The sequence below is a fragment of the Xenopus laevis genome, chromosome 6L, assembly GCF_017654675.1.
Source record: "Xenopus laevis strain J_2021 chromosome 6L, Xenopus_laevis_v10.1, whole genome shotgun sequence".
NCBI classification, from domain to species: Eukaryota; Metazoa; Chordata; class Amphibia; order Anura; family Pipidae; genus Xenopus; species Xenopus laevis.
The window spans coordinates 77,661,146-77,688,936 of NC_054381.1; the positions used below are offsets into that span (position 1 = coordinate 77,661,146).

At 38.4% G+C, this 27,791-nt stretch overlaps 1 protein-coding gene and 1 long non-coding RNA gene across 3 annotated transcripts in view; one reads left to right on the forward strand and one right to left on the reverse strand.

Moving 5' to 3' along the window:
* Nucleotides 1-27,791, reverse strand: part of LOC108719059 — a 101,369-nt gene that overhangs the window by 66,605 nt on the left and 6,973 nt on the right. The gene's annotated exons all lie outside the window — the stretch shown is intronic.
* slc9a3.L (solute carrier family 9 member A3 L homeolog) overlaps nt 1-27,791 on the forward strand; it is a 107,149-nt gene that overhangs the window by 20,673 nt on the left and 58,685 nt on the right. For both annotated transcript variants that reach the window (XM_041566218.1, XM_041566217.1), the window contains exons 2-5: nt 12,749-13,051; nt 20,207-20,367; nt 20,915-20,993; nt 25,721-25,898. In XM_041566218.1, coding sequence (XP_041422152.1) covers nt 12,749-13,051; nt 20,207-20,367; nt 20,915-20,993; nt 25,721-25,898 — 721 coding nt within the window. The remainder of the gene's footprint in view (nt 1-12,748; nt 13,052-20,206; nt 20,368-20,914; nt 20,994-25,720; nt 25,899-27,791) is intronic.

A 27,791-nucleotide genomic window follows, 5' to 3' on the forward strand; every position in this document is an offset into this window, starting at 1 on the left:
ACTCAAATGCCAATATTTATTTGATAACTATCAGTTTTGTGGTCACAGAGCCGGGCCAATATAGTTTGGCACCCTAGGCAAGGGCTTGAATCAGCACCCCCCATCCTGTATTACGATTTCCCACCTTACCATTACAGTTTTTTAATAAACAAACCTTACAACACATTAATGAAACTTTTCTTTATATAAATATTGCCCCCAAATCTGTACCTGTGCCATCAGCAATAAACATTGCCCCCAAACCTGTACCTGTGCCAGCAGCAATAAACATTGCCCCTAAATCTGTACCTGTGCTAGCAGCCATAAACATTGCCCCCAAATCTGTACCTGTGCTAGCAGCCATAAACATTGCCCCCAAATCTGTACCTGTGCCAGCAGCCATAAATATTGCCCTCAAATCTGTACCTGTGCCAGCAACCATAAATATTGCCCCCAAATCGGTACCTGTGCCATCAGTCAGCCATAAACATTGCCCCCAAATCTGTACCTGTGCCAACAGGCATAAATATTGCCCCCAAATCTGTACCTCTGCCACAGCCATAAACATTGCCCCCAAATCTGTACCTGTGCCAGCAGCCATAAACATTGCCCCCAAATCTGTACCTGTGCCAGCAGCCATAAACATTGCCCCCAAATCTGTACCTGTGCCAGCAGCCATAAACATTGCCCCCAAATCTGTACCTGTGCCAGCAGCCATAAATATTGCCCCCAAATCTGTACCTGTGCCATCAGTCAGCCATAAACATTGCCCCCAAATCTGTACCTGTGCCATCAGTCAGCCATAATAAACATTGCCCCCAAATCTGTACCTGTGCCAGCAGCCATAAACATTGCCCCCAAATCTGTACCTGTGCCAGCAGGAACGAGGAAGCATCAGAAAATAAGGCCCATCCATCTGATTTTCTCGAGCAGCAGTTCTCTTCATTGCACGCCACAGCAACGCGCTGGCCCAGCTCTCCTCTTTTCTCTGCTGCTGCTCACTGCCGGTGGTGACGTCTGGATGCACCACCGCTCGATGCCTGGCCAGCAAGTTACAGGGAGGGAAGTTGGGGATCTCTGCAGGAGCTGGACAGATTGAACCGGAACGAATAGTGCGCGGTGCGGCCCCATACCATAGTCACACACAGGTGCCATAAACCAGCTTTTATACAGAAAATAAAAAAGTAAAAAAAAAACAAACCTTAAAAATTTCCTGGTAAAAATGCGCCCCATTATGAATGCGCCCTAGGCAGGCGCCTACTCTGCTACCCCTAGTTCCGTCCCTGTGTGGTCATTACAAGCCCAACAGCATAAAGGTGCTATCTCTTATGTAGCAAAGTAAAGCTAAAAACTGTAACATGAAGAAAATACACATGGTGCATGGACTGGTTTGAGGCAAGGTTGGGTGTACCTGAAGGCATACAGTATTAACTTTTGTTAGTCCTACAACACCCAGTACAGGAGCCAGAGTAAAGCTGGCCATAGAAGCAAAGATACAATCATACAAAACATATGTGAAGTGTCCAGACATTTTTCATACTATGACGATCGCTCGTTCAGTCAATCGGACAGGTTAAAATATTTATATCAGTTAATAATAAGATTTCTTAATGTATTGCCTATCTGACCAGATCAATGGGAGATTGTCAGTATTATTTGTTGGACATAACTTTTGTACGATTGCTGTCTGTCAATTAATGGTCTGAGCATTGTGTGATTTGTTATCTTTACTACTTTATATTAATCTGAAGTTTAGTTGCATTAAAGATTAAGAGATATGTGTAAAAGATACAAGAGATAGAAGGTCCCTGCCCTATTGAGCTTGCACTCAAGTGGGAGAGTAAGGGTGGCCATACATGGATAGATCCGCTCGTTTGGCAATGTCGCCAAACGAGCGGATCTCCCTCCGATATGCCCACCTTGAGGTGGGCAATATCGGGCTGATCCGATCGTGGGCCCTAGGGCCCAACGATCGGATCCTAGCGTTCGCAAACGGGCAGTCGGATCGCGGGACCGCATCAACGAACAGATGCGGCCGCGATCCGACAGGATTTTTAATCCCATCCGATCGAGATCTGGCCAACTTTCGGCCAGATCTCGATTGGGGAAGCCCGTTGGGGGCCCCCATACACGGGCCAATAAGCTGCCGGCTCGGTCTGTCGGCAGCTTTTATCGGCCCGTGTATGGCCACCTTAACTTACAGACATATATATAGGAAATGAAATGAGCTAGTGGAATGACTAGTTATTGAGCCCCACATCAAGATCTTTGCCCTACTCCCAACTTTGGGAACAAGATGTTTTCTATAAACATATATTGCTGCTGTTTATCAGTCAAAGGCCCACTGGGCAGACAAATCCTTGCACAGGGCCCCAAGATTTATGATGGCAGCCCTGGGTGCAACAAGGCAAGGAGTTTATAAGTTATTCTTCACTTTATGGGAATCCATAAGTCAACAGTTATATGTGCATTTTTTCAGATGTAGTAGGCATATCCAGTAGACTGAATTATTATGGCCTACATATTTAAGTCACTAGGTAAAAAGCAAGTAGCTAAAGTTTAATTGTACTGAACTCATTATAGTTTTTACTACATTTTAAGTGGTTATTGCCTTGAAAGCTGGATGGATCCAAACTCATACCAGTTTTAAGATCAAATAAAAAAGTGAAAAGTAATTTCAGATAAGTAAGTGCCTGCAGATATTATAGCATAGTCATTTCCTAGTCAAGGTTAATTATCTTGACCTGCTGTTTAAGCGGAAAAGCAATTATCGCACCAAGAAGATAAGCGCTTAGTTTGAGGAAGGAGGGGTTGACAATCCACCTTATTTACATTTCTGTTTGATAATCCGTACGCTCAGTTACAGTCCTATTTATCCATATTGGGGAAATAAAAAATATTTTGTTAGCGCTAAGACCATTGCAAATGTTAGTGACCAAGATTTTCATTGTTTGCGTTCTTTTTGACTGATTTTATGCATAACAGATCTTGCAAGACTAATTTAATTGCTCTACTGGCTTTTCTAAAGCATTTGATATAATTCCACACTGAAGACTATTGGTTAAATTAAGGAATATTTTCACCTGGAACATATTTGTATTTAGATAGAGAACTGGCTGAAGGATAAATTACAAAGACTGGTGTTGGTAAATAATGCATGAGGGCAGTGGCTGTGAAATGCCCTGTAAGGTGTAATGGCAGATTCTATTAACTTCTTTAGAGTGCCATAATATTCATGGCTATTGTGATTTTAAAATCTACAGTTGGTATCAATATTGGATTTTTTGGATAAGGGATCTTTCCATGCCTTAAGTCTACTAAAAAATCATTTAAACATTAATTAAATCCAATATTGTTTTCCCTTCAATTATATTTTAGTCAGGATCAAGTACAAGTACAGGTATGGGACCTGTTATCCAGAATGCTCGGGACCTGGGATTTTCCAGATAAGGGATCTTTCTGTAATTTGGATCTCCATGCCTTAAGTCTACTAAAACATCAAGTAAGCATTAATTAAACCCAATAGGATTGTTTTGCTTCCAAAAAGGATTAATTATATCGTAGTTGTGAAGAAGGACAAGGTACTATTTCAGGACTACAAGGGAAAAGGAAATAATTTTTTAAAATCTGAATTATTTGATTATAATTGAGTCTATGGGAGATGGCCTTTCTGTAATTCTGAGCTTTCTGGATAATGGGTTTCCAGATAACAGATCCTATACCAGTACTGTTTTATTATTAAAGAAAAAAGGAAATAAATTTTAAATATGTGAATTATTTAATTAAAATACTTTGTCAGTCGGTTGCGGCAAAAAAATTGTACTCATCGCAGTGCGCATGTGCACACACATGGCGCATGCGCACACAGCGGCACTCACGTGTGCACAAACACTGGTGCAGCAGGGGGGGCTAGAGGGGGACCCTGGGGCAGTAGCCCGGTGGGCCTTGGGCCCCCCAGTTCGACCCTGTATCTATACACTCACATAGCCTACAATATTATGCTCGTCCAAGAAATCACCAAAGCCCCACTTAAAGCATTACAGAATCAGCCATCATAACATCATCTGGGAGGGCATTCCACAAGCTATCTGTTCTCATTATGAAGAACCACCTATGCTGCTTCAAATGAAAATTCTGTTCCTCTAGTCTAAAGTGGGGGGGGGGGCTCTAGTGCATTTATCCTTTTTACAGAAAAAAAGATTCCAGCTATCTGTCTATAATGAGTAATCATGTCCCCTCGCAAGCATCTTTACTCCAGAGAAGACAATCTTGACAGTCTACCCTCTACAATTTAAATCTACCATAACTTTAACCAATTTAGTTGCATGTCTCTGCACTCTCTCTGGCTCATTTATATCCTTCTTAAGGACTGGAGCACAAAATTGCACTGCATACTCAAGGTGAGGCCTTACATGGACCCATAAAGAGGCACAGTTATGTTTTTCTCCCTTGATTTAATGCCCTTTTTATGCAAGACAGTACTTTATTTGCTTTAGTAACCAAAGAATGACACTGTATGGTATTAAACAAGTGCATAACCTTGCATATATCAACATTGAAGCTCTTTTTCCAGTTTGCTGCCCATGTTTTTAAATTTAGACAAATCACTCTGCAAAGTTGCAAAATCCTGCATGTAACTAATAATTCTGCACAATTTAATATCATGAGCAAAAATAGACTTTCAATAGTACATTTAATGCCCACTTCCAGGTTATTTATAAACAAGTAAAAAAGCAAAGTACCAAGGACAGACCCTTGTGGAACTTAGTAACTTAGTAACATAGTGACATAGTAAGGTTGAAAAAAGACACATGTCCATCAAGTTCAACCTTTTTTTTTTTTTTAACTACCTATCTGCCAGTTGATCCAGAGGAAGGCAAAAAACCCATCTGAAGCCTCTCCAATTTGCCTCAGAGGGGGAAAAATTCCTTCCTGACTCCAAAATGGCAATCGGACTAGTCCCTGGATCAACTTGGACTATGAGCTATTTCCCATAACTCTGTATTCCCTCACTTGCTAAAAAGCTATCCAACCCCTTCTTAAAGCTATCTAATATATCAGCCTGTACAACTGATTCAGGGAGAGAATTCCACATCTTCACAGCTCTCACTGTAAAAAACCCCTTCCGAATATTTAGGCGGAACCTCTTTTCTTCTAATCGGAATGGGTGACCTCGTGTCAGCTGGAAAGACCTACTGGTAAATAAAGCATTAGAGAGATTATTATATGATCCCCTTATATATTTATACATAGTCATCATATCACCCCTTAAGCACCTCTTCTCCAGCGTGAACATCCCCAATTTGGCCAGTCTTTCCTCATAACTAAGATTTTCAATACCTTTTACCAGCTTAGTTGCCCTTCTCTGTACCCTCTCTAATTCAATAGTGTCCTGTTTGAGTGATGGAGACCAAAACTGTACGGCATATTCTAGATGGGGCCTTACAAGTGCTCTATACAGTGGAAGAATGACCCCCTCCTCCCTTGACTCTATGCCCCTTTTAATACAGCTCAAGACCTTATTTGCCCTTGATGCTGCCGACTGGCATTGCTTGCTACAGCGAAGTTTATCATCTACACGGACTCCAAGGTCCTTTTCCATAATGGATTTGCCTAGTGCAGTCCCATTAAGGGTATAAGTGGCTATAACTTCACTAACAACATGAGTCCAATTAGAATATGTTCCATTTGCAACCGCTCTTTGTAATCTATCCTTCAGCCAGTTCTCTATCCAAGTACAAATACTATGTTCCAGGCCAATATTCCTTAATTTAACCATTATCCTTCTGTATGGTTCATTTTCCAGCCTTTAGGTAATGAGCAGAGATGGGGAATGAGGGGCAACAGGTGTGAACACCCCAGGGGCTTCAGACAAGAGCAAACATGTCTAAGCAACATGAAGCAAATAGAAATTGTGAGTGCTCAGTCTAAGTCAATTATTTCCGTTTTGAATGCCAGTTTTTTTAGCAATTAACTGTGGCAGCAATGGGGATTCCAACGGCACCTGTAAATCCTAACTTGTATACTGTAAGTATCAAAGAGAAAGAATTTTATGTGTGTTTTTTTTTCCGATCATGTGTGGGTTTTTATTCATGATTTGCAGGAGTTTGACAGGTTTGCTTTAATAAGATGTTAGAGCAGTTGAATACTACAGCTACTTATAATACACGAGTGGTGCAATTTTTGGAAATTTGGAAAGATGGAGAAAGGTTACAATATTTCCTGTTTACAAAAATAACTGACAGGAATACTCTGTAACCCCACTCTTCATACCCTATACTCTATATGGCAAGTTTGTAGGGTCTTACACAACAATTTAAATCAGGAGATTTGTAATATACAATTAAATGAAATGAGAAAAAGAGTTGAACAGTGTGGCTACAACAGACAAATGCTGGAACAGGTCCAAAATACAGTCAACAACTGACACGCATATGTAAGAATGAGAACCATGCACAGTTAGTATTTTAACACACTTTTACATCACCTCTAACCAAGTACAACAAATGGTAAATAGAAATTGGTCTGTTACTACAGTGGATAGAGACATAGCTAACTTTGCCCACAACTCCTGTTAATTGCACACTCTAGAGACTGTAATTTAAGGGACCTATTGGTTTCTTCAGACCCTGTGAAATGTTATCAAGATCATTCAGAGAAACTGGTTTTCTAAAGTGCCTGAATTGTGTTTCTTGCATGTATATGACACCAGGAGATTTCTCCTGTTCACCCACAAACAGGGCAAAGAATCATTATATTATATTATATTGCAAAACAACCTGTATCCTATATCCGATTAAATAGCCCTGCAGGTGAGCACAGATTGGCCATAAGTACTGCCTTTAGAGATCAAAAATCAACTAACAAAACAAGGTTAGAAAGCTTAGCACAACATGTTTAAAAAATTACTGGCACTGAGTATGAAAAGCTAAATTCTTCCATAGCTTGTAACATGTAATGCAGGTATGGGATCTGTTATCCAGAATTCTTGGAACTGACTTAAGTCTAGAAAATTATTGAAGCATTATGTAAACCCTTTTGCACAAAACAAGATTAGATGCACTGGCAAGGCGGCTTGATTTATCACGTGGAATTGAAAAAGGGGTGTGACTTTGTCAGTATGAATTTAGTTTTTTAGGAAAGAAGAGTAAAGAAACCACGTATTACCACACTTTTTAAACAAATGACCAATGAATTAATATATGTAAACAGTATTGTATGAATTAAATAATATTTCAAAAAATAAATTAAGAAAACCGATCAACTCTATCAATTAATTGTGTACACCAAATGAATTAATATTGAGTTCATTAATTCAGGTAGGAATTAATTAAAAGAATAAATTATCAAGCAAATTTCCACATACGAATCAATTAAAAAATGCTTAGTGCTTGTATGAAAGTTTATTAAATTAATTGTTCTCAACTGCCATATTCTCCTTTAATAAAGTGCAGTGCATAAATTAAATTAATTAAGAATGAATTGATATAAATAAAGTGACTTTGTGCTGAAGAAGAAAGTATTGATTTCATAGGTTAGCTGTTTTGCTCCATTTCCATAATAATGTGAAGAAAAGATTTTTTACAGTTAAAGTGCTGTTGATGTTGATTGATCCAATCAAATTATGCCTAGTACACAAATTCATTGAACGCAGTATGGAAAAAAGAATCATAGAAGGTGAAGTTGTCCCATAAGAACTATCTGTATTTTACTGCCTCTGGGACACCGCAAAGTTGGAGAAGTCAGAGTATCAAGGACTTTGGTCTCAATAGTACCGTCCCTATCTATGGTGAGAAAACTGACTTTCCTGAAAAACCACAAATCCAAGAACTCATAAAGGTAAAAGGAGAAAGAGTAAGAAGAAAACAATGAATTGTGAAGCTAAAATGATCCAGTCACTTAAAAAATAAAATCAATACTGTTGGGGTTGCTAAAATCAAGCTATTGATATAATATAACAGTCTTGATTTTAGCGACCCTAACAGTATTAAGTTTAATTTTTTATCAAGTGAATAATTTTAGCTTCAATAATTCATTGTTTTCCTCTTATAGGAGGAATGGCTTTCCTGTAATTTGGAGCTTTCTCTATAATCGGTTTCCGAATAACGGATCCCATAACTGTAACATCGTAAAATCAATAAAGTTGTGTCACTAGTTTTTAAATAACCAGTGATGTCAACTGATTTCTAATCATAGGATAATTAAAATATTTTAGTCCAACTATGTCAGAACCTGGCATTGTCCATGGATATCAGTGATACTTGTGGATATCATATACTTTATTTGCTATTTAAGATCATGCAGCAAAGTTGTGGAAGTGGAAGGAAATCTTAACAGCAGAGAAATATGTCCTTATTTTTTTCACTCTGTACACACCCACATAAACAATATATTTTACTAAGTAAATGTTTTACCTTTTTTATGGGAAATTTAATGCATTTGAGTGCCAGAACTCAGAAACATTAACAGGGGCTAAACATAGTGTACATTGTTTTTGAAGTATAAAGTTCACATTTTGTGCAAAGTAACTTGGATTAGAAATTCAAGCACTGTAAGAAAGGGATTTACAAAAGTTCTGCATGCTAAATGCTGTCCCCCATGTGTAATACATGGCTCTTAGTTTGCCCAGGGGCAGTAACCTATATCAACCAATAAGATGTTTCAGGTGACTAGTAAATGCTACCTGATGATTGGTAGCCATATGTGACTGCTCCAGGGCAAAATTTTATTACATAACCCCCATGTATTTTATTACTGACATTGTAAAATACTATTCTTGATGCATGGCTCTCCTCAAACTTGTAGAAAAATTCTTGACACAGGTCACAACTGCAGAGTCTGTAACTGCTAGGGTAATTAGACTGTAGAGAGTTGTTTAACGTTATTATGTATTTCTGAAATTCATCTTTACAAAGTATTAAGAGTCCTAAAAAAATTTAGCTTTGAGTCCAAGGAACTACTTCTTTTACTAATTGCTTCTCTCTCTCAGGATATTATGAATTAATATACAGATCACAGAAATAAATAAAAACAATAAAAAACAAACAATAAAAAATAAGATTTTTAAGTAACCAGATTTCTTCTTTCAATGGTTTAAAAGCCTAAAGGTACACAACTGGGAACAGTTAGGACTGCAGACTAGAGTTGCTCTTTACTGCAGTTATTAAGCGGTGATTATTGGCTAAATTACTGAAACCAATAAAGTACAAGGACTAATGACATATCATACTTATTTCAACCTCACTTCAATATGTTCTATTTTGATGATTATATTTAAGTCATGTAACATGACTCTTTTGGTAGTCTTTATATTTTTTGATTTCAGTATTTTCTGGCTATAATAAATGTAGCCATCCACAAACCATGATTTTGTGTTTATATTTGTTGTGTATATATAATATACAAAATACAAGAGGTCCTCTGCACTCAACCCATTATCAATATATTTAAGACAGAGACATTTTGTGCATACTGCTACTAAAAAATGCCTTACCCTTTAAACAACACAGGGATTGTTTGTCCATATATTGCAATATATTTAAGCTGGCCAACTACGTCAAAGTCATCCCATATCTGGCCAGTCCTACGCTTAATTTTCATCTGATTCATTAAGAATTCAATTGCTTAATTATACATTTTACAAAGGGACTAAGTTTTACCTGCAACTTACTAGCTGCTTTCAAAGTAAAACTCACAAACTTGGCTGCCCTTTTATTAGACACCAGTGGGATCACCTGACTATAGCTGGGAGGGGTGGGAGCTACAACATGGAGCTGGTCACTGCTCCTGTATAACTATAACAAACAAGGGAAAGTTGTGCTCACCACTATTTTTTAAAACCATTAGGCGGGGGTGCAATGAGGGTGTGATCACAAAATACAAGAGGTCCTCTGCACTCAACCCATTATCAATATATTTAAGACAGAGACATTTTGTGCATACTGCTACTAAAAAATGCCTTACCCTTTAAACAACATAGGGATTGTTTGTCCATATATTGCAATATATTTAAGCTGACCAACTACGTCAAAGTCATCCCATATCTGGCCAGTCCTACGCTTAATTTTCATCTGATTCATTAAGAATTCAATTGCTTAATTATACATTTTACAAAGGGACTAAGTTTTACCTGCAACTTACTAGCTGCTTTCAAAGTAAAACTCCCAAACTTGGCTGCCCTTTTATTAGACACCAGTGGGATCACCTGACTATAGCTGGGAGGGGTGGGAGCTACAACATGGAGCTGGTCACTGCTCCTGTATAACTATAACAAACAAGGGAAAGTTGTGCTCACCACTATTTTTTAAAACCATTAGGCGGGGGTGCAATGAGGGTGTGACCACAAAATACATATAGTCAACTACAAGAGGTCCTCTGCACTCAACCCATTATCAATATATTTAAGACAGAGACATTTTGTGCATACTGCTACTAAAAAATGCCTTACCCTTTAAACAACACAGGGATTGTTTGTCCATATATTGCAATATATTTAAGCTGGCCAACTACGTCAAAGTCATCCCATATCTGGCCAGTCCTACGCTTAATTTTCATCTGATTCATTAAGAATTCAATTGCTTAATTATACATTTTTAATTAAGCAATTGAAGTCAGGTGATCCCACTGGTGTCTAATAAAAGGGCAGCCAAGTTTGGGAGTTTTACTTTGAAAGCAGCTAGTAAGTTGCAGGTAAAACTTAGTCCCTTTGTAAAATGTATAATTAAGCAATTGAATTCTTAATGAATCAGATGAAAATTAAGCGTAGGACTGGCCAGATATGGATGACTTTGACGTAGTTGGCCAGCTTAAATATATTGCAATATATGGACAAACAATCCCTGTGTTGTTTAAAGGGTAAGGCATTTTTTAGTAGCAGTATGCACAAAATGTCTCTGTCTTAAATATATTGATAATGGGTTGAGTGCAGAGGACCTCTTGTAGTTGACTATATATATATATATATATATATATATATATATATATATATATATATATATATATATATATATACACACATATATATATATATATATATATATATATATATATATATCTATATATATATATATATCTGTGTATCAGACTATCACAAAGCGTCAGCTCAGTACCACAAAGGGCCACATTTGCTGAAAATATGGTGAAAGTGAAAATTTGGAATAATTTTACCAAAAATTAAGATTCCTCAACATCACCAATTTACTTAAAGGAAAAAGACAACAAGTCTTGGAGAATTAACTTTGCTGTGGTGAATTTCTCATTGCATTGGCTTATATTCCCATCTCTTCTCCAGGTGAAATTTCACCATTTATTAAGAGCACAAGAACTAAATTTCTCTAGGTTCAGGCTGCCAACTACTATTATAAAGATAGAACAGCTACTTTTGAATCTCATTCTCTAGATCAGTGCTGTCCAACTTCTGTGGTACCGAGGGCCGGAATTTTTCTGGTCCACATGGTGGAGGGACGATAATGGAAGCCAGTATAGGATGAGCAGAGTATGGCACGCTGTCAGGACCGCCCATCGGCGCGTCCTTCCTCTCCGACGCTGCGTCCAAGATGGCGGCCCCATACCCAACACTTGGGTAGAAGCAGGGCTGGAGTGGCGACGCCGGCATCCTGATGCCGCCGGGATGACGTCATTCACCTGGAGTGAAAATTGAAGATAAAAGCTCTTCCAGGTCACGGGTTGAATGCCCGATTATAGGTTTTGTTTGGAACATTCCTGGGTGCTTTATAATTCTTGTTATACTGATTTCTGGACTTCTGACTCTGCCTGAATCTCAACTTTGCTACTAATCTGCCTGCCTATTGAACTTCTGCCTGGATATTGGATATTACGTCTGATACCTATTTGTACTGCGAACTTGGACTTTAACCCCTAAGCTTCCTCCTTGGTCCAGACTACTCCATTAGGCCCCCTGACACACGCATAGCATAGGGCAGACAGAGTATGGCACACCAGGGAGCATGGGACAGACAGAGTATGGCACATACAGGGAGCATAGAGCAGGCAAAGTTCAGCACACAAAGCGAGCATAGGGAGGCAGAGTATGACACACACAGGGAGCATAGGGAAGACAGAACAGAGCTTACACATGGTAAGCAGACACAACAGGAAGACTTTCATGTGGAGGGCCACACAAGGGGGGGGGCGCAGGCTGCCAGTTGGACAGCCCTGCTCTAGATCACCCCCTCCAATTTTCCTGTAATTTCTTCATGGTGAAAATTCTCTAGAGAATTTTTCCCACTACAATTGTATGGCTAAAATATACTGATGAATTTTCACAGGGAATTTACTCCAGAGGAATTCACACTTTAGTAAATGTGCCCCAAAGGGTGTGGCCAAAAAAATTGGTACAACACATTTGTAATCATTTGAGGGGTGGGCAGAAAACTTGTACAATGCCCCAAAATTTCTGATGGTGGCTAGGATGAAGGTGGCCTCCTGACATTCCCTAATTTGCACATCTAAATGACAGGCAAATTAGGGCCAGGTGGGTGGATGTTTACGTTCCTCACCTTGCCCACCCCTCTTAGATTGCGTGCTGCCTAACTCAGGCAATGCTTGTTTACAGGGGCCTGTGGCTACTTACACCATGTAGTGTGCAATGGGTAAAAAAATGCCCCATTGCAGCCTTTGTTTGAACTTTGCGCACTGCATGGTGCATTGTAAACGACCCCTGTTATTTAGATAACTTACATGAATGTATCTGAATTTATTCATTGTCATAATAAAAAAAACAACAACATTTTTTTCTTTTTTTTTTCAGTGTTCCATATATCTCACAAAGTGACCAGTCTGGTACCTGAAAGCTGTCTTCTTATAGTTCTTGGCCTTCTTCTGGGTGGTATAGTGTGGGCTGCAGATCACATCGCCTCTTTTACCTTAACTCCAACAATCTTTTTCTTCTACCTACTGCCTCCCATCGTACTAGATGCAGGATACTTCATGCCAAACAGATTGTTTTTTGAAAATCTTGGCACCATTCTTTTGTATGCTGTAATTGGGACAGTATGGAATGCAGCAACTACAGGCCTCTCTCTATATGGAGTTTACTTGACTGGAATAATGGGTAAGCAATCATTCACTAATAACCAATTTAAAGTTTTGTAGTAATTGCCAGAGGAAGCTCTTTCATCAGTGAAATACAGAGCAATATATAATAGGTCATATAATAGGTCTAAAGAGCTTGATTATGTAGTCCTTTTGCCTGCAACATTGGATTGTTTTCCTGTATTGTGCTGGAAACATGTTTGTGTGCCTACCTGACCAATGTCTTTGTGGAGTTTCATAGCACTTGAGATGTACCAAGCAGAGTTGTATGTATGAATGAATGTATAACTTTATTTATAAAGTGCTGTAAGGACACACAGACCTCAGACCTTACAGTCTAAGTGGATGGATAACATAAAGGCACAGGAGGGGAAAGTGAACAAGTTTAAGGCATAGTCCCTTAAGTGCCAGAACTAGACTGATCTACTTATCCAAATGGTAGAATCTGAAATTTGTCTTGAAGAGTTTGACAGAGCACTCCTTATGGAGTAATTTGTGTATGGAATACCAGAGGTAAGGAGCAGAAAGGTAGAAAGGTTTAAGATGTGAGGTGGCAGTGGATGTGGGTGGTTTGAAAAAGACAGTGGCTCTGAGAGGAGCAAAGGAGATGGTCAGGAACATACAGTGAACAAGTAAAGATATACTGTAAAGTTAGGAGTGAGAGGGTCCCTCTTAGGATATAGAGCAGGAAGATCCTAGTAGCAGAGTTTATGATTGACTGCAGAGGAGAGCGGTAGGGGTCTGGGAGAACAGTTAGTAGGAGATTGCAATAGTCTCAACACTATAGGACAAGGGAGTGGATTAGTGATTTGTCTGTTTTTTTGAAAGAAAGTGTCATATATTGGCAATATTACAGAAGAATAAGCAGCAGATTTGGCAGTAGAATTAATATGATTAGAGAAGGAGAGAGTCTGGTCAAAGATAACCCCCAGACAGCTTGCTGAATTAATGGTCCTGCCATCAATAGAAGGGAAGAGAAGGGCTAGGCTTGGGTGGAAAGACCATGAGCTTTTAATTTGAGGTGACTTTGGTTCATTGTGAAGGAAATAGCTAGGAGGCAATTTGCGATCTGGGTCAGAACATCAATGTTTAGTGAAGTGGTGTCTAAATCTATCTGGATGTCATTAGCATATAAGTGATATTTAAGGCCAAATAAAGAAATAAGGTCTCCTAAAGAGAGAGTGTACAAGAAGAACAGTAGAGGCAGTAGAGGTCAGAGTGCAAAACCTTGAGGTACCCCCACACTAAGCTGAACCAGATAAAAGGATTTGTTAGCAAAAGAAGCAGAGAAGGCTTAGAAAAAGCGATTAGAAAGGTAGGAAGAGAATCCGGATGCAGCTCAATGTGGATACCAAGTGAGTGGCGATTTTCCATTAGAAAATAATTATCAACAGTATCAAAAGCAGTATATAAGACCAGAAGAATGAGAATAGAGTAATGTTCTTTGGCCTCGGAAGTCTGGAGATAGTTTGCAACTCTACATAAGGCAGTCTCAGTGGAGTGTGCAGGCTGAAAGTCAGACTGCATAGGGTCGAGCAGGTTATGGGTACCAAGAAAATTAGTAATACAGTAAAGAAAAGACATTTGAAAAGTTTTGAGGCTAGTAGTAAGAGAGAGACAGCGCAGTAGTAAGACAAACAGGGTGGGTTCAGTGTAGCCTTTTTAAGAATGGGCTTGACACAGGCCAGTTTGAATAACATGGGGAAATGACCAGAAGTTAGTGCTGAATTGGATATATGAGTAAGTGATGGAGTAAGGACAGGGTCACGCTGTTTTAGTAGTGATGAGGGCATGGGATCAAGTGAGCAAGTTGTAGGTGGAGAGGATAGGAGAAGCTTTGAGACTTCAGACTCAGTTACAAAAAAGTTGAATTGGGAAAGAGTAGATTTAGGAAAGTGGCGAATTTTGGCTACGGACGTAACTACGCAAATTCACTAACGCGCGCAGTGTACTGAACGCTACCTTTTACGCTAGACTTCCTTCGCCACCTCAGACCAGGCGAAGCGCAATAGAGTAGATAGGGATTGCTTCAAAAAAAGTCAAATTTTTTTCTAAGTCCCAAAAAACGCTGGCGTGTTTTCTACATTATGGGTGATAGGCTGAAAAAGATCGAAAAAATTTTTGGGGCTCCCCTCCTTCCCCCTACATTTCCTGACTCATGGCAACTTATCCTATACAGTGGGCACATGTGTAGGGCAAAATAAAATTTTTATTTGATGTTTTGAAGGTTTTCTAGGCATTTGTAGTGCTGATACGTATTCCTCCATTGAAATTTGAATTTGGCGCCGTATGCAAATTAACCTTCGCTAGCGTAACTTCGCTTCACTTAGCGAATCAACGCTAGCGCAACTTCACAATCTTACGCTACCCCTGTGCGCAACTTCGGATTTTAGTGAATTTGCGGAGCGCTGGCGAAACTACGCCTGGCGAAGTGTGGCGAAGTGCGGCGAAGTTGCGCCTGGCGCAACTACGAATCTTAGTGAATTTGCCCCATTGACTTAATCAGTAATCAGCAGGTTTTAGGTGGCTAATAGTGGAATTTGAGTTCTTAAAGGGCCATTGTGAAATGATCTGCCACTTGGTCTATACTACTGCCTGTGTGTTGAAGGTGTTAGCAATAGACACATACGGGCACGTAGAGACATGCTGTTTTCGCATACTTCTTTAGGGCAGAAGGTGTCAATAGACGTACTGACGTGCCAGTACAGTAAACTAAAGAAGTATGGCGTCACTACGTGCCGTTACGTTTCTATTGCTAACACCTTCAGCATACAGGCAGCAGTATAGACCAAGTGACAGCTCATTTCATTAATGTGCCCAAATATTACTGCTACAATTACTCGATTCCTGTAATTTAATGTTAATGGTTCAAAGAATATCGGACTGAATGGTCGGCCCCCACACATTTCACCTCACCAAATCTGGCCCTTGTTGCAAAAAGTTTGGGCACCTCTGCCCTATGCCTTTTGTGGATTTTCTGAACATGACCTCTGGCCTGTTTTTTGACTCTGCCTGAAGCCTTCCCTGACCTCTACCCTTATTCAAGTTATATGCACACTGTCACAGTTCAGCCTTTCAATGTTAAAGGAGAACTAAAGTTTAAACAAAGAAGTAGGGCAGAAGTGTTGCACATTATGTTTTGAGCTTCTATATCAGTCCAATGCAACCATAACCCTTTAGCAGTAAGATCTGTGCCTCTAAAGGTGCTCCTGTGCTTCCCATCTTTTCTGCTGATTCACTGTACATGCTATGTGCTGCGTCATGTAGGCTAGAGCAAACCTGCTGGCTGTAGTGAGACAGCCAGATGAAACTTGAGCACTGTATGTTAGACACTGCAGAGAAACAGGGGAAAAGGCTTAGGAGAGGAGGCCTCATAAACAGCTACTGGCACTCTGCAAGTATATTTCCACTACAGAGGTCCTGGAGGCTTCAGGAGAGGAACACAGTGTGTGAAAAAGTAAGAGGAGTAAGACAAACAGGGTGGGTTCAGTGTAGCCTTTTTAAGAATGGGCTTGACACAGGCCAGTTTGAATAACATGGGGAAATGACCAGAAGTTAGTGCGGAATTGGATATATGAGTAAGTGATGGAGTAAGGACAGGGTCACGCTGTTTTAGTAGTGATGAGGGCATGGGATCAAGTGAGCAAGTTGTAGGTGGAGAGGATAGGAGAAGCTTTGAGACTTCAGACTCAGTTACAAAAAAGTTGAATTGGGAAAGAGTAGATTTAGGAAAGTGGCGAATTTTCGCTACGGACGTAACTACGCAAATTCACTAACGCGCGCAGTGTACTGAACGCTACCTTTTACGCTAGACTTCCTTCGCCACCTCAGACCAGGCGAAGCGCAATAGAGTAGATAGGGATTGCTTCAAAAAAAATAAAAAATTTTTCTAAGTCCCAAAAAACGCTGGCGTGTTTTCTACATTATGGGTGATAGGCTGAAAAAGATCGAAAAATTTTTTGGGGCTCCCCTCCTTCCCCCTACATTTCCTGACTCATGGCAACTTACCTATACAGTGGGCACATGTGTAGGGCAAAATAAAATTTTTATTTGATGTTTTGAAGGTTTTCTAGGCATTTGTAGTGCTGATACGTATTCCTCCATTGAAATTTGAATTTGGCGCCGTATGCAAATTAACCTTCGCTAGCGTAACTTCGCTTCACTTAGCGAATCAACGCTAGCGCAACTTCACAATCTTACGCTACCCCTGTGCGCAACTTCGGATTTTAGTGAATTTGCGGAGTGCTGGCGAAACTACGCCTGGCGAAGTGCGGCGAAGAGCGGCGAAGTTGCGCCTGGCGCAACTACGAATCTTAGTGAATTTGTTTTGGGCTTCTATACCAGTCCAATGCAACCATAACCCTTTAGCAGTAAGATCTGTGCCTCTAAAGGTGCTCCTGTGCTTCCCATCTTTTCTGCTGATTCACTGTACATGCTATGTGCTGCGTCATGTAGGCTAGAGCAAACCTGCTGGCTGTAGTGAGACAGCCAGATGAAACTTGCACTGTATGTTAGACACTGCAGAGAAACAGGGGAAAAGGCTTAGGAGAGGAGGCCTCATAAACAGCTACTGGCACTCTACAAGTATATTTCCACTACAGAGGTCCTGGAGGCTTCAGGAGAGGAACACAGTGTGTGAAAAAGTAAGAGGAGTAGAGGATATATGGAGAAGTCTTTTTTGTGTAACTATCATCCTGAGTCAGCAACCAGTGACGCAGTCTGTGATCTGCCTCTCTACAAGAAGCTGCTAATAAAGTGTACCTTTGTTCATTGCAACATTGTGGAGATGTTTCCTTCTCACATTAAAAGCCTTGTATATATATCTGACTATAATGGGTATCCAGCAGCCACGGGTGGCAACTTTGCACACTAAGCAGGTGCACGTCGCAGACACTCCTAACAAAATCCATGATGGGAAACTTCTGTGACAACTTTGACGGCTTCAATCATTACTACTATAAAGACAATGAACCATTAGGCTGGTTGAATAATTTCAGTATATAAAATGTAATTTCTTTAGGGTTTAGCTCTCCTTTAAGGCTTTTGTAAATGATATCACGGCTCCAGAAACTCTTATCCCCAAAACACCATGGGGTATATTTATGAAAGAGTGAAGTTAATAGTGAAGTTCCACCACTAGAGTGAAATTCCGCTACTTTCCATTAATTTCTATGGGATTTTTAAAGGCGTATTTATCAAAGGGTGAACTTTCACTTCACCCATTGATAAGTATGCCTTTCAAAATCCCATAGAAATGAATTGTGAGCTGCGGAATTTCACTCTAGTGGCGGAACTTCACTCTTTGATCAATTTACCCCTCTGTGTTTGAGTCATTGCAGAACAGGCACTGAAAAGAATCCACTGCAGGCAAATGGCTAATTCTAACTAACGCATAACTCATAACTAATTCTAAACTGGTCCTCATTTTATCTTTTTTATAGTTTTTTTTAAATGATTTGCCTTCTTAGTCTGCCACTTTTCAGCTTTAAAATGGGGTCAGCCACCCCACCTAAAATGCTCTGTAAGGCTACAAAGGTATTGTTATTGTTTCTTTTTATTACTCATCTTTCTATTCAGGCTCTCTTCTATATATTCCAGTCTCTTACATTGGGGAGACAAAACAACTGCTCCCCAAATTGATGGCTTAGCATAAGACTCAGTTGTCTTTCTACACCTAAAAGAAAAGGGACAGTCCTTTGAAGATAGCAATGTTCACATTTTGGATAAAAAAGACCCTTGATTTGAATTAGGCATAAAAGAGGCTATTCATGTTAAAGGGGAACTATCACAAAAATGAAAATGTAATTTAACCTCAGCATACTGAAATAAGAAACTTTCTAAATACAATCAATTAAAAATTCTGTACCGTTTCCGAAATAATCAAGTTCGTCTTCACTATCCCTCTCTTAGCATCTGTTTCTATCTTTATGCAAGAGTTATATCCAATATATCTTATAGGGAAGCTTCTTTTGCCTAGAAGATATATTAGAGCTCACTCTATTAAAATCGCCAGACATCCTGTCTCTCTACATGCAGGATTTGTGCAAAAGGCAGTTATTTTGTTAGATTTGTTTGTACTGGAATCATTTATCTCACTTATCTATTTCACAAAACTTCACACCTCAATTAATGCAACTCTCACAAACACTTGCCACTTTGAGTTGCATGATACAATGGTAATTCTATCACAGTAACTACACAGCTTTCATAACCTCTTTGAGTTTCACTTGTCACCTTATTGGATAGTTACACTGCACCATTGTGATTGGATTATTGGAGTTGAGAGTTTATATGACTATGATTTCCTGTACCAGTCAGTTGATCTGAAGAAGCTGCTCGGATGAGTAGTGCAACGTGTTCAATGATTATTTAGCAAGTCCAGTTGCTCTAGATTTACTTCTGCTAGATATATCATGACCTGGATGAATGAAAACCTTCACAGACATCAATTGCTCATGTTATTTGAAATGTATTTTATCCTTTATGTATGTTATGCCTTATTACGCCTTCCAAAAGCTTTTCTACCATCAAAGTCAAACTTAAAGGCCAATAGTTTTCAGGCTGAAAAAGTATGCCTTTTTGAATAATGGCACCACATTAGCAGGATTCACCAATCTCTTTGCACCATGCCAAACTTCAAAGAATCCTGGAAAATTAAGTAACGTGTTTTTTAATGTTGTGGTACAGCACTAGACAAGCACACCTTCTATAGAAAAAGGAAAACATTGTTTTTACATTCATTCTCTACAATATTTATTTCTCCAGTTTACTCCAGTTTACTCTTTTTATGAATTTGGACCTATAGCCTTAGTAACCCAAGGAACATAGTTGCTGAAACAACTAACATTGTTTATACCAATGTTATACATTTTTTCTTATATACTTTTAAATTCCCTTTCATAGGTCACTCTTTCTACAGTAAAATAAAATCCCAGTGATGCCCAAATAATGTATATATGTATATAATAAATACAGCCCACACTTGGGAGGAATGTCCCTCACAAGCATTATGCATAAATGGTTCTATACTTGAATGCACTATACATTAATTATTCTATACTTAAATGCACTATGCATGAATGGTTCTATACTTCATTGATTTTTAGCTTTAACACATTAGAATATATTGCTGTAATGTTTTACTATTAACAATTTTGTTTTTGTCTTTTTATAGGATATCTCGATATTGGTGTGCTAGATTTTCTACTATTTGGAAGTCTAATTGCAGCAGTTGACCCGGTGGCTGTCCTTGCAGTATTTGAAGAAGTCCATGTCAATGATGTCCTGTTTATCATCGTTTTTGGAGAATCTCTTTTGAATGATGCTGTAACAGTGGTAAGATATTAATACTTGTTTTCATCTATTGCCATATACAAACTGTGTTATATGCCAATTATAAAACACATTTATTAATAGATAGTAGGGATCATTTACTTTACCTCAGGTTGCAAAGCACTAATTTAGAAAATATCTTTGCTCAGTGGCACGATCCTGCATCGAACTTATAGTTTTTGCATAGTAAACAAGCCCTTATAAGTTAAAGTGAATTTACATGGGGCCAACAAGCACAGGCCACCTTTCTAGTGTTCAGTTGTTTGGACCAACTACACAAACAATTAGATCATATGTTTTAATACCACTACAGGTAGAGGGATCATTTATGGGGAAAGGTCATTTTCACTCTGTTGCATGAATTTGTAAACTGAGCATCCTCCTGTCAATATTTTGTAACCTAACACATTTTAATTTTAAGGGGCATGGGGGGGTATATAAGTTTGCCCTAGGTAGCATATAATGGTTATGGGAACTGAGAACGCTTGCGCTAAATGATTGGTCAATTGCTATTATAAAAAATTAAATTGTGATGTTTGTTCCACCTCAGGTGCTGTACAATGTATTTGATTCGTTTGTTGCTATTGGAGGTGCAAATGTGACTGCTGAAGATTGTGTAAAAGGTGTTGGTAAGTATGCTATGCATTGTGCAAGTGTAATTATAACTTGAGAAAACATCGCTCACATTATGCTTTGTAACAGCATATGTTATACTAGTGGCCTTATACAATTTAAGTACAAAACAGGGGGGTTGTGGGTGCACTCCTAAGGCCATATAAAAACATATTTAAGTACAATAATCCCCTGTCTAAATAATTCAATGAATATGCAAGTGCATGTATTTAAAAAAGAAAAACAGGATTTTTTGTTACAAAGTTATGATCATAAAGTTGATAAGCCACCATACCACGTCAAGGTAAATCAAAATATAAAAGATCATATACCTCTCTGCTTAACAGCATTACTTGGAGTAAAAATCTCCTGAGGCTTGGTTTCAATCTGTGGAGTAGATCCTCCCCCGCCACCTGCATATGCGGCTTTTAAAAGGGAGACTGCCCAAACCAACGCCCATTTTTAAAAAAAATCGATAATGAAGAGACTATAATAAAGGCAAAGTAAAGTTGTATATATATAGGTGCACTCTTGTGTGTGTATGTGTGTGAGTATAAGCATTTATAGGAAGAGCTAAATGAGAAGTGTAATTGGTATAGTGTTTGTAAATTAGTGCAGGGGTGTTGCCTAAATGTTTTAAAAAATGGATGTTGGTTTAGATTCCCAAAATTGAAGATGAATGGTTGTGTCTCTGGTAATTCAGTCTGGTAGCTCAGTGATCCAGGAGCATTCTGAACTGTTACAATTTGCTATATTTAGTTGATATAATTACTTTATACATTGCTCAGCAGCATCTGTGAAATATTACCAAATATTGTATCAATTCTTACAGCTGGCATTAATGAAATTCAGATTCTGCTCAGCATGGCTAAATAAAACAAATGTATTAATTAAATATATCAATTTAGAACAGTTAAAGAATCTGCAACCCCCCCTCCCAGAGCTGGTTTAGAAGGTGAAAAATTAAACTTTACACTTGGTTACATATAGAAAATAGAAAGTAGTTGGAAAAAGTCTTTATTTCTGAACTATCGGAAACCAACTGAAGTGAACAAAAGTGTTTGAAGGTGAACAACCCCATTAAAAACGTGTCTGTGATTTTTCATATTACATCTGGTCGACTGGTAATGATATCTATTACTACACTATTGCTTACAGACACAAATAATAATACATCTGACTGCCAGACAGATAATATCTGGGTGCTTTGCATCCCAGATTATAATTAATAAATCATATATTTATGTGTATGTCCTTATATAGTGGGACAGCTGATAGGTCAATATTGTGATTATTAACTCTAGGAGTACTTTGATCTTTGAGCAGCATATACCTACTACTCTCAGGTGTATGAATAGACGTTGAAGTATTAGCCTAAGGTATGGCTAGGGCCAGACAATACTAGCATAGCATATTCTCTGCAGGCAGCTGCCCTGCTTCTCACCCTTGCCTTTTCAAATGCAGGCGCATTTCAGTGCAAAATGTCAGGTTTCAGTTATGAAATCAGCCGCAGCTGCCTGCACCTCAGGGGAAGCAATGCTTCTGACTGCAGGCAGACCAGGAGCGGAGGCACAGCGGAACAGCAAATTATCTGCCTGTGGAGAAAATCAGGCAAAGATGCACCATAGTCTGGCCCTGACCTTAGTGCTTCCTCCAGTCTGATCAAGTGGAACTGGTATATTTACCCTTAATTCTTTAATCTGACATCAGGAACCCTTGCTACCATCCAAAGCAATCAACTATCAATCCAAAAGTGAATAATGATACCATAGAGTGCAGGGAATACTGCTGCAAAGTGCCTTTATTCTTCAACACGACATGTTTCGAGCTGATCAGCTCTTTATCAAGAGTGAACGACACCACAGTGGTCAACCAATCACTGCTGAGAGGACCAAGTCATTAATGTCCTCAGTGAAAAACACAAAGTCTAATCATTCTTCACAAACAATAACGAGAATGAAGTGCAGAGTTGTAGTCCAACAACAATCCCTTTTTCCAGTGTTTCCTGTGCTTGTGCTATTAAAATTCAATAAATAAATCATGAATCACTTAAACCTCAGCACTGCCCTCCCTGGGCCTGCTCAAGCTGAATATTAACTGAAACAAACCACAAATAAATGTTGTTACATATTTGTTAATGTTTCATTTATGTTGCCACCATAAATTGTAATTATATAGCTACTATAGTATCTTACCATAAAGAAGGTTTCAGATTCAAGGCAGCACTATCTGTTAGATAAAGAAACAGTTTTAGTATCCATGCTTATAAAAAACTTACTATACTGCATTGGTCATTAAGACCTAAAGGATCCAGAGCACATAACTTTTTTATCCATATCACTTCTTTTTGCAGTAGTATTTTTCACCGCCTCTCTCCGGTACCTGAACCATTTTAGTTAGTTGACATATTATGTCTATGTTGGTTGAAATGGCGTGAGACAGGAGTCTCAGTGTAGGTGTTGGATTTTAAATTCTTGATGTCCCCTCTGTGTTCCTTTATTCTGGTCTTTATTTGTCTGCCTGTTTGTCCAATGTAGACCTTACCACAGGGACATTTTAGCATGTACACCACCCATGCCATGTTACATGTAGTGTAGTCTTTCAAATGGATGTTGTTACCTTTAGTAGGGTGTTGCACAAGGGTGCAGGTGTTGCACAACTGCACCCTTAATAATTGATGGACAACAGACAGAGTTGGTGCCTATATAAGGTTTACTTTTGGATATTTTATCCATTCTTTTTGGCCCCTTTGGCTCTTCTGGCAGAGCATGTCCCTTAGTGTAAAGCTTTAGTGTAAAGATCTTTCATTGTATCCTTTCTCTTTGAATCTGTTGATCAGAATGGATGCTGCCTCCCAGTATCCCTCCTTATCCCTCCTTATTTGAGGCTATTCTCCTGGCCCTTAGGAACTGACCTTTTGGGATCCCTTTAATGCACCAAGGGTTAGGGATGCTTTCAGTGAATTATTTTTGTCAGTAACTTTTATATATAGGTCTGTACTCAGTTTACCATTGTCCAATATCATTTTGACATCCAAGAAATTAATTGATTTGTTGGAGAAGGCCTCAGTGGTAAATTTAATAGTGGGATGTTTAGCATTAGTCTCTGAGACCATTTCATGGAACAAGGAAACATTCCCTTTCCAAAGTACCAAAATATCATCCACAAATCTCAAATACAGTACCATGTGTTCACTGTATCTATGTTTAAGGAATATATAAATTTCCAGCATGTAGACAAATAGGTTAGCAAATAAAGGTGCTACTGCAGCACCCATTGAAGTAATTCCTTTTAAGGACAATGTTAAGACCATCCAATAAAAAATAGACCAAATCATTGGGCAAAGCTGTCTCCAAAAGGGCCTCCTCTATGCATTTTAATCCTTTGTCTTGCGGTTAGGAGGTGTATAGACTACATAGACATATGTGTATGTCTTCAATACTGGTAACAGATTTAAACGATTCAACAAGTCATTTAGTATCTCTTAGACAAGTAGGTATGTTTTGGACCAATGGCTGTAAATATGAATCAATGATCTTGGAGAGTGGCTCTAAGACCCCACACATGAGACAATTGGCAGCCCAAGAGAATTGATTAGTGACTTATGTATTTTTGGTAATAAATAAAAACCGGAGTGTGTGGATATTCAATCAACAAATAATCCTGTTTATGTTGATAGTACCATTATTACACGCTTCAGTCACTAGATTAAATATTTCTCTCGTTATATCATGCACTGGATCTTTGCCAATTTTTTGATAGTGTCCTGGTGTGGTTAATTGTCTTAACACCTCACTTCTATACCCTCTTTATCTATGACTACAATAGCCCCACCTTTATCAGCTTTTTTAATTATGTCATTGATTTTTTTTTTAATTATGTTATTCAGCTTTTTTAATTATGTCATTCAGCTTTTTTAATTATGTCATTAATTTTTAGGGACCTGTAATGCTGATTTTTCATCATGAGATAAGTTAGGTAACATTTTTACAGGGTGGTCCCATAGCCTTTCTACTTTATTTGTTACCACTAATTCAAAAGCAGTTAAGGCATCATTATCAATTACAGGCACATACATACTTTTCTTTTTAAATGTTCTTATATTAGGGGTAGGTACTTGCGAGTTAACAGGGAAACACATTTTTAATTTAAGATTACGGATAAATCTTTGAAAATTAATTTCCCACTCTACAAAGTCTACTTGGTAAGTAGGTATAAAGTCTGGTTTCCTCAAGTCTGGTTTAAGTCCTTCCTTTAGCTCCTACTGTACAATCAAGTACATTTAGAGATGCATTATACACTTGAATGCTTGAAAAACTGTAGTGGATATAAATCCTAAAATAATGTGTCTGGATAGCTTTAAGTTATGGCAGGCTAGTCTGGAGTAGCTAATACTTTTAAAAAGTATTTGTACAATGTTATTATTTGACTATGAAGATTTTCATTCATCCAGGTCATGGTATATCTTGTATAGGTACATCTAAAACAGATGGACTTGCTGAGTAATCATTGAAGACGTTTCACTTGTAATCCTAGCAGCTTCTTCGAACTGAAGAAGCTGCTCGGATGAGCAGTGAAACATCTTCAATGATTACTCAGCAAGTCCAGTTGTTTTAGATTTACCTATACTAGATAATATTATTATACATAATTTCTCAGTAAATATTTAAACTCTGATATATAACTGAAATATTTGCATTTCTTATACTTATGTTTATATTTCTCTTTTCTTCATTTTTTCTAGTGTCATTTTTTGTTGTAAGCATTGGTGGAACATTAGTTGGAATTATTTTTGCATACATTCTCAGCTTGGTTACTCGATTTACCAAACATGTCAGGATTATCGAACCTGGATTTATTTTCATTATTTCATATCTTTCTTATCTTACTTCAGAGATGCTTTCACTTTCTGCAATCCTTGCGTAAGTATAATATGGTTTGAACATGTCTAGTTTTTCAATAATACCAGTTATCAGTGTACAGAAAAGGATCTGTAAAAGTTACTGTAAAATATACTGTGAAAAGTATAAACCTGTAAACCTGAGCAAGCAAATGCTGAGACAAAGAAAACGTAATTGTATGGACCAATTGTGTGGACCAGCAATACAAACAGATTGCTGATACTGAGCACATATTTAAGGCATACTGTATATCTATACAATTTTAGCAAAGTTATTGACAAATGTATCAGATTTTTGCTTGTGAAATTTGTCTACCCCAAACTACATCCCATGCCTGCCACTGACTTCAATGGAAACCATGCAGAACTGCAGTTGTGGGTGCTTCTTTACAAACTAAAATGCTCAGGATAGAAAAATGTTCACACCAGGCAAATTGAAGAAAGTGAGAGTTAGTGGGTACTGGCACCCCAAGAACATTATATACCGTGGGTGTTGGCACCCCAAGCACATTATATGAAGTGGGAGAAACTGAGTACCTCCACCCTAAGCACATTATATACAATGGGTACTAGCACCCCAAACACATAATACACAGTGGAAGACAGTTTGTATGGGCATACCAGGCACATTATATATGAAATGAGAGAGAATGGAGGATTAGAACTAGGATATATGCAGGGTAAATAAATGGCCGATTTCAATTATAATAACCCCTTAAATAAAGACACAATAAATGCAGTACCAGTTTCATCAGTAATACCATTAGGACATATATGACCATAAATAAAGTTTTAACTGTACATAAAATGCCATAGTGGGAAAAATGATAGATTATACACAGTACCAATTTCATGTACATAACTCCCAGCATATATAGCAGTATAATGCACTCTCATCTGAACTAACACAAGACAATGTAAAAGGAAGACAAACTGCAAGTAATAAGAAAACAGTAAATTTTCTGTTTTAAGGGAATGTGTTAAATCATGATGTGTACAATGATGGGGATGGGACTGATGCTGGCTGACAAAAAGCATTTTTAAACTATAAATGGTGGAGCAGCTGTTGTAGTAACCCTAGAAATATATATATATAGTAACTGTCAGAGTGCAATTGAAGTTGCTGCAGAAATTTCCAGTTGTATAAATGCTAGCTCCTTTTTATCAGTTTCCCTTCTGCTATACCTTAAAGCAGTGATCCCCAGCCAGTAGCTCGTGAGCAACATGTTGCTCTTTAACCCCTTGGATGTTGCTCTCAGTGGCCTCAAATCAGGTGCTTATTTTTGAATTACAGGCTTGGAGACAAGTTGTGGTTGCTTAAAGACCAGAGTACTGTCAAACAGACCCTCCTGTAGGCTGCCAGTCCACATAGGGGCTACCACATAGCCAGTCACAACCATTATTTGGCACCATCCAGGAACATTTTTCGTGCTTGTGTTGCTCCCCAACTCTTTTTAAATCTGAATGTTGCTCACGGGTGAAAAAGGTTGGGGACCCTGCCTTAAAGGAATTGTTCAGTATAAAAATAAAAGATTGGTAAATAGGCTGTGCAAAATAAAATATGTTTTCAATATAGTTAGGTTGCCAAAAATGTAAGCTTTAAAGGTTGGAATGACTGGATGTCTAAGATAATATTCAGAACACTATTTAAATGCTTTGCAGCTCTCTTGGTTTCCACTGGTAAACTGGTGACTTGAGGGGGTGCCACATGGGTCATAACTGTTTTGATTTACTGTTATCCACTATTTAACCTGTGCCATATAGCCTTTTTTCAAATTTTGCCATTGCTACACAGCAGCTTGTTTATATGAACTATAGTAGTGTTTCTGAAGCAAACAGATCTGTTTTACCAGTGCAGGGCAACATTACATGATATTTTCATTACTTTAAAACATTTTTATTTTTTGGGGTTACT